Source organism: Canis aureus, chromosome X, assembly GCF_053574225.1.
Source record: "Canis aureus isolate CA01 chromosome X, VMU_Caureus_v.1.0, whole genome shotgun sequence".
In the NCBI taxonomy this organism is placed as follows: Eukaryota; Metazoa; Chordata; class Mammalia; order Carnivora; family Canidae; genus Canis; species Canis aureus.
Window position 1 is genome coordinate 68874586 of NC_135649.1, and position 11986 is coordinate 68886571.

Here is an 11986-nt window from a genome sequence, read left to right on the forward strand (position 1 = left end):
CGTGCGTGCGTGCGTGCGTGGACGCGCGTGCGCGGCGCCGCTGTCTGTGGGTTGGCTGGTTATTTTGCAAACGGGAGGGGCTGTGCGCGCTCCTGCCTCCGGCCTCTGTCCCCCACCCCCTTCCCCGGTCCCAGTCTCTCCTTCGGAAAGATGTCGGACACAGCAGTGGCTGACACTCGGCGCCTTAACTCGAAGCCGCAGGACCTGACCGATGCTTACGGGCCGCCGAGTAACTTCCTGGAGATCGACATCTTCAATCCACAGACGGTGGGCGTGGGCCGCGCGCGCTTCACCACCTATGAGGTTCGCATGCGGGTGAGTCACGGGGTGAGGGAGACAGCTGAGGGAGGACCAGCCGGCCGGCCTGGGAGGGCGGGGAGGGCTGCCATGCGGACGACTAACATTGGCGAAAACACTTGGAGGGGTCATTTGGGGGTTAGGGGCTTCATAGGTTTAGAGAGACGTCTCCAAACTAGGTTGTGGCCCTAGGATATGGAAAACTCCTGAGGGAGATGTCGAACTGGGGTGAGGGCAAATAAGTACCTGTGACAAAAAGTGAAGCATGGCTGGATAGGGTGGGGAGCATGGAGAAGATTACAGTGAGGAAGAAAGGGAAATAGGACTGTAGCGACAGAAGGAGGGAAGACAGAGTGGCGGAGGGCTGGGGGATGGAAAGCCAAGGTGATACATCACTGGGTCCCATAACTAAACTAGGTTGTGGGAAGTCAATCTGAAGAGGGAGGGCAGGACGCCCCAATTTCTTCCTAATGAGGTCTCCCTGGGGTGATGGACTTAAGCAAAGCCTGGAATAAAGGGAAGATAGACTCTGGGAAAGGGAGACCAGCGGGCTTGGTAGAGGAGAAATAAGAAAAGGAGTCTCCTTGAGATTGAGTCTACCCAGACTTGTGTAGAATTAGCATCTGAAGGAGAGAAATGTTTTTTTCTTAAGTTTTCTCAGGTACCACATGTTCTCATGGTAAAGCCTGGCTTTGCATTGGGATTGGTGGATTGTCACTTGGTGTTCTTCTCCTGTGCTGATCCTTTAGATTTGAAGTATCCGGGATGTTTACTTGAGTATTGGCTACCATTTGGGCTTTCTGTGTGCATATGGCCATTTGCCCTTTCTGTTTTAGATTAACTTTTTGGATTAAGACCATGATCTGTAGTTACTTTAATATGTGACATTTCAGGACTGCCCCAGGGGTAGCTTCTTTCAATGTGCACTGCAGAGGACTTTATTCTCTAATTCTTAGTCCACATTGCAAGGATGGAATGTGCAGATAAAGTAGTGATTTGCAGGTTCTTTTGCCCAGTTGAAGTGGTTACAGGCAAGAAAAGTTGGAGAACCATTTTCTATTTTTTCTTATGTTTTTTCTCAGACTAGAGGGCCAGAATATTCTCTATAGACAGCATGTTGCTCAAACAGCATTTGAAGACCTAAAAGAGTGTATGTGCTTTCACTTTTGAATGAATGAATGAATTGAATGAGAGTGTGTCTCCTGCCTGGGCTTTGAAATTTAATTCATAAATGATGATCTCCAAATTCCAAGTTTGATAAAGTCTAAACTGAAGAAAGAAAATTAAAGCAAAAATTGAGAAAAACTCGTCTTTAAAAAAGTACTTGGAGTCATCTTTTTTGGGGAAGAATGGAATTTAGATCCCTGAAAATACTATTAGTGGTAGAAAACTTAATTACCTGAGGAAGCCTGGGCAAAACTTGTTCAATGTAAGGATTCTCTACTGTGGGGTTTTAGAGACCATGTCTCCATGCATTACCCAAGAGCCTTAGTGACTATGAATGAAATAGCTCTATTTATTTGTTTTTATTTATTTGAGTGAGAGAAAGAGAGAAAGATTGAGCATGTGCACACGCAGTGGGGAGGGGCATAGGAAGAGGGAGAGTCCCAAGCCGACTCCTTGCTGAGCGTGGAGCTCAACCATGGGGCTCGATCTCAAGACACTGAGATCATGACTTGAGCCAAAACCAAGAGTCAAGACACTTAATCAACTGAGCCACCCAGGCACCCTGACTTCTTAAGTCATTCTAATAACAACAGAGACTGTTCATCTAATGCCTACTATGTGCCAGGCACTTAACTAGGTTTTCGTTTCTAAATCCTTACAAAAATGACATTCTACAGGTAGGAAACTGAGGAGGAATGCAGTTTTAGTAACTTGCCCAGTTACAAATACCTAATAAGTGGCAGGGCTGGGATTTGAACCCAGGTCTGTCTGACCCTAAAGCCCACCATACTCTTCCCACTACACTTTAGTCTCTTTGGCAGTGCTTAGTTGCAAAGCTTTAGTATGCAATTTTTTTTTTACCCATTAAGCTTTTCATCTGCCTTTTCCACAATTTTTAATTGTACAGTGATGATAGAGTTGACAGTTCCTGGTTCTCTGGGTTTGAGTTAATTTGTACTGTTTATGTTAATTTGTATGGCCATCTCGGCTTTTACTATTTTAATTGAAGTCAGTTTTAGGGAAAAGTTGAAATATTTGATTTTTAATTGCTATTTTAGGTGGTTTATCATGGTAGGCATTATAAAGGAACATGAGACTTAGAGAATGGGCTTTGAGAGTTAGGCATTGTGTATGGTAGAAGTAGATAACACTGACTTTCTTTTTCTTAGTTTAATAGTTAAATATTTCTGAAGCTGTTCTCTTTTATTTTGCTCAGGAAAGAATCCCCCCCCCCCCACTATCCCAAGAAATGAGGAGTCTGGAGAGGTGTCCTGGTGACTTCACATGACGTGTGTGAACTCTCAAATGTCGGTTGTCCTGTGGACTTGAACTTTGTTTCTTTCCTTTCCCTTGACTTTGTGTTGATCAGAGCCAAAGGACTTCCTATATCCTGTACTACACAATCCTGTCTTCCTTATATGATTTATAGCATGGAGCTGGGAGATTATTTTACTTAGTACACAGTAGCCACTTCCTTGGATGGCTAGGTGCTGAGATGAACGGTCATTATTGTCATCATCCTATGCGGGTAGGGAAAGAATAGGATTTTTGTGAGTCAAAGGAGGAAGTCCACAAAATGGCAGTGGGTGGTTTCACTGTGTCTTGGAAGAATCTACTGAGAGTTTTCCCCCTTTTCTTTGGTCCTTCTGTTGGCTTCTGTAGGCTTCTGTAAAAGCCTACTAGTTAAGGTTCTGTTTGGGGATAACAGTATTTGTAATGAACTCTGGTGGAAACCTAGAATCAGATGATACCAAAGCACTCTTTTTTCCATGCAGGATTATTCCTTCCCCAGCTTTATTGAGATGTTATTGACATATAACATTGTGTAAGTTTAAGGTATATTGTGTGATGATTTGATACATATGCAGATTTCTTGCAGGATTCTGAGAATGCGCTCTATAATGGTTTATTTTGTTTGGTTAATATATGCACATGGTACAAAATTCAAAAGATACAAAAAAAGATACACTGTAGAAACCAGGTCTTCCTCCTTCCTTCTGTTTTCTAGAGGTTCCCTTTTCCAAAGAAACTACTGTTTCCAGTTTTTTATTTATTCTCCTAAAGAAAAGGTTGTAATGAAATATTGCTTTACCTGTATCTCACCCTCCTTTAACTTATTGACATTCCTTGAACCTTGATCCTGGATAGAGTTGTAACTGATGTAAGTTGGTTAGTTATTTAGCTTTTGATGACCTTTACCTAGAACTGGATCCTGGAAAGATAATTTCCAGACATGAGGGCTACAAAGCATGGTGTAGTGAGGACTGTGTGAAGCACTAACATAGCTTGAAGATATTCTTTTCCTGCCCTGAGGCAGTTGTGGATAAAGGAGAGAAACTAAGTTCCTTTTATTTCCATCTGCTGATATGGATTGGCTGTTGGGAAATTTAGTCAGTCTTAATACATGTGGTTGGCCGTTTCTATTTAGAACTCGTAGACAGGAGTGAGGATCAGGGCTTTTGGTTTGTTGGTAGTTCCTGTCACCATTAGAGCCTTGGGAAAATTGTCAGTGAGTAAGATGTGGGAATAAGCTGATTTATATCAGAGAGCAGGCAATGGTAAGCCAACTTAATATAATTGCTATTTCTGCTGTGCTTTCTAGACAAGGAGAGGGTAAACAGATACATAGGGCCTCTATTAATAAATTGAGTATTTACTGAGTGATTTGCATGGTCTGCATTTAGGGAAATGCAGAAGTAGTCACGGCTCCTGATTTCAATGAAATTACAGTTTAGTTAAGTAGCAAGACTAACATGATGCATAAACCAATAGTGTGTCAGGCACTACTAAAGTATAAATGTCATAGAAGTGTAGAAGAGAGAGAGACCAGTAAATTAAGCTGGTGCTCTCAGGAAAGATTTCCTGGATGAAATGGGACTTGAGCTGGGACATGCAGAATGGAGAGAATTTGGATAGGAAAAGCTGAGGAAGGCATACCTTGGAGGTGCTTTTCTATTGTTCTTTACAGGGAACTTAAATTCACTTTTCAATTGAAAATGTAATATGAGGGATCCCTGGGTGGCACAGCGGTTTGGCGCCTGCCTTTGGCCCAGGGCGCAATCCTGGAGACCCGGGATCGAATCCCATATCGGGCTCCCAGTGCATGGAGCCTGCTTCTCCCTCTGCCTGTGTCTCTGCCTCTCTCTCTCTCTGTGTGACCATCATAAATAAATAAAAATTAAAAAAAAAAGAAAATGTAATATGAGCATGTGATAAATTCAAATCGTCCAGTGAAAAATGTGACCCTCCCACCCGTTCCAACCAAGTGTTTAGTCTTATACTCCAAATTCAATCACTATTATTTATGAATAAACATTTTATTCATAAATATAAATATATACACATATTTCCCTCCCCTTTGTAAAGCAGGCTCCACGCCTAGCATGGAGCCCAACACAGGGCTCAAACTCAACAGCCATGGGATCAAGACCTGAGCCAAGATCAACAGTTGGATGCTTAACCGACTGAGCCACCCTGGCACCCACATATCCCCTTTATGGTTGAAATATAGTTGACACACAATGTTACATTAGTTTCAGGTGTTAAACATAGTGATCTGACAAGTTTTACATTATGCTATGCTCACCACAACTATAGCTGCCATCTGTCACCATTCAACACTATTACAATACCATTGACAATATTCCCTATGCTGTTATCCCCATGACTTATTCATTCCATAACTAATTTTTTTAAATTTATGATAGTCAGAGAGAGAGAGAGAGAGAAAGAGAGGCAGAGACACAGGCAGAGGGAGAAGCAGGCTCCATGCACAGGGAGCCCGACGTGGGATTCGATCCCGGGTCTCCAGGATCGCACCCTGGGCCAAAGGCAGGCGCCAAACCTCTGTGCCACCCAGGGATCCCCTCATTCCATAACTAGAAGCCTGTATCTCCCACTCTCATTCACCCATTTTGCCCATACCTCCACCCACCTCCGCTCTGGCAATCAACAGTTTGTTCTCTGTATTTATGGGTCTGTTTCTGCTTTTTGTTTGTTTTATTTTTTAGATTCCACATGTAAGTGAATTAAATGGTATTTGTCTTTCTCTGTCTGACTCATTTCTCTTAGCATAATACTCTCTATGTCTAGCCAGGTTGTTGCAAATGGCAAGATCTCATCTTTTTTTATGGCTGAATATTATTCCTGTATATGTGTGTGTATGTGTGTATGTGTGTGTGTGTATAGCACATCTTTATCCGCTCTGTGTGTGTGTTTGTGTGTATATCACATCTTTATCCACTCATCTCTTGATAGACGCTTGGGTTGCTTCCATATCTTGGCTGTTGTAAATAATGTGCAGTAAACAAAGGCATGCATATATCTTTTTGAATTAGTGTTTTCATTTTCTTTGGGTAAATATACATATCCCTTTTTAAAACCAAATAGGAAAAAACAACACACAGGCAAGCTGTATGTACTGTTCAGTACCTTGATTTTAATGCTTAATATATTCCCCTACAGGCTCATATGTAGTTTACATTCTCTTTATAGCTATACAGTAATTCCACTGTATAAACATACTGTAATTTATTTAACCTATTACATACTGGTGAACATTAATTAATTATTACAAATAAAGTACAGTGAAACTCCTTGTACATATATATTTGCATACGACTTCAAATCTATTTTTAGGATAAATTCTAAGCAGCAAGGGACTTCTAATCACCAACTGTGACAAGGCTGGATGTGGTAAGGATTGGTAATTTACCTGGTGATTTACCTGGTGTTAAAGGTAATTTACCTGGTGTTAAAGGAGTTATAGGAACATGGTTCACAGGAATTATTTCTTCTTTGGGACCTAAGTGGTTGTGACAGGTGGCCACCACAGGCTGAACATTAGTTACCATCTCTCTTCTCTCATTTTCCTTCCCCATAGACAAACCTACCTATCTTCAAGCTGAAGGAGTCCTGTGTACGGCGGCGCTACAGTGACTTCGAGTGGCTAAAGAATGAGCTGGAGCGAGATAGTAAGGTATGACCCCATTCCCTGTGTGGGATCCTAGGAGGAGGATATCTACATAGCCTGAGAAGGCATAAGATCATAGTCTATAAAATCTTAAAGGCAGCGGGGGGGTGGGGGGGGGGCTAAACACTATCAAATCCCAACACATTGGATCTGGGTGATAACCCTTTAAACTTGAATTGAAAGCAGTGAAGTGCAGGACAAATTTTAAAGAAAACGTATCACTTGAATCAGTGGCTAGTAAAGTCATATAACTTAAACTCCTATAGATGCTAAAAATGTAAAGTATAGTGTCAGGGAAGGCCTAGCTAAATTAGTGGATGCTAGTGGATTGTTAAAGAGAGTGAGGAATATTTGAGTTTATTTCCTTTCTTTCTTTTGAGGTAGAAGGCCAGTCCTATCATAAAATCAGTTGGTTTTTGACCTGAGCCATCTTGGCTGCTCTTATGGTCTCAGTTCTTACAAGTTGCTGGCTGTGGGATAAGATAGACCTTGCCTAATAGGAAATTAAGTATACAGTGTTTCACCACCTCATTCCCTCTTCATCCTCTCTCATGTGGTTGATATTTTGCATCTGCCTGCAGATTGTAGTACCACCACTGCCTGGGAAAGCCTTGAAGCGTCAGCTCCCTTTTCGAGGAGATGAAGGGATCTTTGAAGAGTCCTTCATTGAAGAAAGGAGGCAGGGCCTCGAGCAGTTTATTAACAAGTAAGCCAAGTTCTTGGGGACTCTTCTTGCTGCTTTTGCCATCATGGTCTTTATATGTTTTGTCTGTCTCCTCTTTGTAATAAGATGTGATGCTAGTTGTGTGCTGAGCTGACTGGATCGTAAGACTCCGTTCCTTTGAGCAGAATTCTGATCCTGTACCTCAGGGTCTGAGAAAGTACTGCATGTTGGATGTGTTTGGTGGTTTCTCCCTGCTTTACCTCTCTGTCCCCCTTCTCCTATATAATATTAGGGTGGAGTGGTGCCCTGTTGTCCTCTTCTTGCTTGAACCTCTGAAAGAGCTGACGTTGCCCTTCTTCCCCTGTCCACACCCCTGTCACTCTGTGAATTCTCTCTGATCCCAAATACTACTGATAACCATCTTGGTCTCTTTATAGAATTGCTGGGCACCCACTGGCTCAGAACGAACGCTGCCTACACATGTTCCTGCAGGAGGAGGCAATTGACAGGAACTACGTCCCCGGGAAGGTGCGCCAGTAGGAGCCCCTCTCACCACTTGCCCTCTACTTTCCTGCTGAAAATGACATTGATTTTTACACTAAGCCTCTCTCTCCTTCTTTGATCTGAAGTTGGCTGCCCATCCCCTGGCCTGATAAACTGTCTGGCATTATATTTCTTGGTACCTGACTACACCGTGGGCACACTGCTATGATCCTCTTTTTTAAGGAGAGATGGGAACCACAGGCAGATGCCCTTTGCTTGGGGTGCGGGTGGGGGGATTGGATTAGAAGGCAATTTACCCATGCCAGAAGGCTAATCTTATGGGGGGGGCGGGTCTTGTGCTGGATACACTTGGATACATACTGATGCTGCAAGTCCAGGGGATTTTCTTACTCTTAGGTTTAACCAGGAACGCTGAGCAGGGAACAACCCTGCATTTCCTATCTGCATGAACTTTTTCCTTTTGGGGAAGGTGGTAGAGACCTAAATGTTCTCCTTGTTTTCTCTAGGCCTGCTCCCAGTTTTCTCAACAGTTTCTTTTGTTACTTTCTCTTCCTTGTTGCTTTTCATGGCAGTAAATCCTCCTAGAGTTTAAGCAGTCTGTTGTGTGGAGCAAGATGTGTGGGTTTTCTGGGCCCCTCATCATGGCTGCTTCAGTCAGAAGAAAGCCATAGGGCAGTAGGAGAATTCTTATTGTCTAGCCCCTCTCTTTTGTGGCTCCCCGCTCTGGCTGCCTGTTCTTGCTCATCAGCAGGTGAGTCAGTATGGGCCAGCAGTTCCTCCCCAAGCCCTTGCTACTTTACATGTTAGCCTTGCAGGTTTGGTGGCTTGAGGGGTGGGGGCAACTCACCACTGCCAGGTAACTCCCCAAAGGGTGGGAGTGGATCATTTTCTAGGTACCTCCCAGTGGTAGGGAAGGGTATCACCACCCTCCTCCTTCCATTCTCCCTTCCCCCCATCCCATTTAGTGCTGCCATGGGGCAGAAGCACGTGAACAAACCACAGTCTCTGACTTCTAAGCACTTTGAGCTGTTGAATGGGGCTCAGGGGCAAGAGTTGTCACTGACCTCCCCAGATTGGTCACAGGGTTATTGAACTGCCTGCACTTGTTTCCTGTAGAACTCCAGCATCTTCCCCAGAATTTGAGCTAGAGATAGCAGCTGGGTGTGGATGTCCCAAGTCTTAGAGTCTGAAGCAGCTTTCCTGGGCTTCTGTCTGGGAGGTGATGGTTTGTTTGCTGGGGCCTGATATCCATCTCCAGTGGTGGGGTGGGAGCAAATTAACTGGTGTCATGTCAAAAGTATGGACTCTTCCCTTAGACTCTCTATCATGGAAGGATTGGAATTCTCTATATGGGGTCTTGGAGAAAAGGATTATGGAGTCTGACAAGACCCTGAAAAGAGAAATTAGGATTGGATTTTGACATAGGATTTGGAGTCCTTCTAAATGTTGAGGTTCCCTGAGACAGATCAGCTCTCCACCTGCTGAGCCTGTACCAGGGGCTCAGTAGCCCCTAGAGAGTCTCTGCTCCCTTTCCCACCTCCCCAGTGTTGGTGTTGTTGCTGCCTTTTGTATCTTCTGTTATTGACTTTTTTTTAAGAGTTCTTCTTTCATTGTGCAACAAGTGCTGAAAGCCTGAGGCCCCATTTCTGCTGTGTATATATCCTGACTCGGGGCTTTTATTCAGCAAACTGTTCATTCTTCTGTCAGACAATGTCATATTCAACTCTGTTCATATTAAACCACTGTGAAGCAAGCCTCTGTTTTCCTGCTTAAGTTGTAAATATAGTATTTTTTAGTGTCTAGGATAGTCTTGGTATTGTGCAGAAATCATACAACATGGTCAGTGTCCTGAGGTGATAAGTTTTACATTTAAATAAAAAAAAAAAAAACTAGAATCCTAGCTGCCTGTAGCAATAGTTACCTATCTTTGCAACTCCCAATTGACTTTGTCAGAGGTAATGCATCTATTTGCAGGAAGTAGCTATAGAGCTCAATACCTGTGGTTTAGATTTAGCAAATTTGGGTTTTAAGCTTGTGGGTTCTAATTTGGGCAGAATATATTTATTGTGTGTGTGTATGCATATATATGCATATGCTATATGTGTACGTAAACGTGTGTGCACGTGCTCATCCTCCAACATACCACCTACAAACACTATTTCATAGGTTTTATACTTCAATTGAGACTATTTTCTTTTTTTAAGTTTACTTATTTACTTAGTAGAGAGAACAGAGTGAGCAAGAGAGAACATGAGTTGGGGGAGGGGCAGAGAGCAAGAGGGAGAAGCAGGCGCCTCTGTGAGCAGGGAGCCTGATGCAGGGCTTGATCCCAGGACCCTGGGATCACAACCTGCACCCAAGGCAGATGCTTAACTGACTAAGCCACCCAGGCACCCTAACGCTATTTTCTTTCAAATAGCTTTGATGCAGGCAGAAAAGTGAATGAACTCTTGAGAACTTTTTTTTCTTAACTATGAGAACTTTTTAAAAATATTTTATTTATTCATGAAAGACACAGAGAGAGAGAGAGAGAGGCAGAGGGAGAAGCAGGCTCCATGCATGGAGCCTGACATGGGACTCCATCCCTGGTCTCCAGGATCACACCCTGGGCTGAAGCCGGCGCTACACTGCTGAGCCACCCGGGCTACCCAACTATGAGAACTTTTGATAGGTGGTTATTTTCATCTGACCGATGTGTTCTGAAATGGCTTCCTATACAAAGTGGGTTTTAGTAAAGGTTTGGAATGAGAGGAGGTAGGAGTCTTGTTATCTGGGGAGTCAAAGCTAGTTTTAGTCATGTACTTGAGCAGAGAAAGAAGGTATAGAAAGTGATATGGTCAAAACATTATGAATTAAGGTGACATAACAGTGTACTTGGGTGTAAATAGAAGAGTAGGGGATGAATTGAGGAAGTTGAGAGGTTTTGGTAGTTTAGGAGTTAGATGATTAAAGGTATCTGAAGGAATAGGGAAGAAAAGTTTCGGTGAGATAAGAGAAAGGAAGAGTAATGAGACAAATGCAACCTTCATAGGCAGCAGCATTAGAGAATGAATTAGAGAATAACTAGAAAAAGCAACTTGTAGAATTTTAGACACATTACATTCATTTAACAAGTACCAATTAGCCTTCTGTGTGCCCAGGCTTATGCTAAAAGTTGGACTGGGGTGGGGTGGGGTGGTCATGGTACAAATAAAATATGATTACATTCTCTTTCTTCATAGACTTTATGCTTATTCCTTATTGTAGGAGATGTCTAAATAAGACAAATGCTAGAAACAAAATAAGAGGTCCAGGCACATCTAGTTGTCCAGTTTATTTCTTTCTTTTTAATATCAGGTCAGTTAAATTCTTTCTTTGGAATCAAATGGGTCATGTTAGCACAGTAACTGGGTCCTGAAAGAACCCCAAATCCAAGCCCTCTTACCCATCAACACTGAGAATAAGCATTCTTTTATGGGAATTCAAGTTTATGCATGTATCTAGGTATTTGTTACTAATTTGTTACTCTTTTATCCATAGCATAGAAACAGCACAACCTTACATCTGGGACCTGGGGGCCAAAGGCTAACAAAAAATTTTAAACATAGTAGCTATGTAGCTAGACCCAAAAGAAAACTGAATCTTTACATTCTGATGCCTTATCTACCCTTTGACCCATTCTTTGAGATGAGGAGTTGAGCTAGCAAAGGGTGGGAGAGGTGAACAGCATTCAGGTTTCTATGTAGTTTTTGTTTGATGAGACATCCTAGGTGAGACACTTCCATCTTCAAATATATGCTGTCATAATTTAAGTAAAATTATTTTCTACTGTGGAAGTGTAGACCAGCTGTTCACTGAAATGGATATTTTTTCATATCGTGAGGACTTTTTTTTCTTTTTTTAAAGATTTTATTTATTTATTTATTAGAGACACAGAGAGAGAGAGGGAGAGGGAGAGGCAGAGACAGGCAGAGGGAGAAGCAGGCTCCATTCAGGGTGCCTTACGTGGGACTCGATCCTGGGTCTCCAGGATCAGGCCCTGGGCCGAAGGCAGCACTAAACCGCTGAGCCACCCAGGCTGCCCTCCTGAGGACTTTTGAGTCACCCCTGGTTTTCTCATCTTAGACATAGTAACAGTTCTAATTTTTCCTCACTTTGCTCATTTTTTTACCCTTTTACCGTTATTATTCTGAAATCTCTCCAAGGTCCTTACATGTCCCTAAGTCAGAGTCTAAAACTGGACACTACTTTAATTATAGCCTGCAGGTTAAGTGGTTGTTAGTCCATTTATACATCACAATATTCAAGTTTACTTTTAAAATATAAACACTTTGTGACTAATTTAGCTTGTGGTTCTCTGCCACTCCCTTCCCGACCACCCATCACCCTTCATTCCTCTTATC

General features: G+C 42.7%; 1 protein-coding gene across 1 annotated transcript; it reads left to right on the top strand.

Moving 5' to 3' along the window:
* The first annotated feature begins 31 nt into the window (after positions 1-31).
* On the top strand, positions 32-9357 carry SNX12 (sorting nexin 12). Its single transcript, XM_077889295.1, has 4 exons — positions 32-315; positions 6347-6442; positions 7018-7142; positions 7538-9357. Exons 1-4 carry the CDS (start codon positions 151-153, stop codon positions 7638-7640), a joined length of 489 nt encoding a protein of 162 aa, XP_077745421.1. The 5' UTR covers positions 32-150; the 3' UTR covers positions 7641-9357.
* The last annotated feature ends 2629 nt before the right edge of the window (positions 9358-11986 follow it).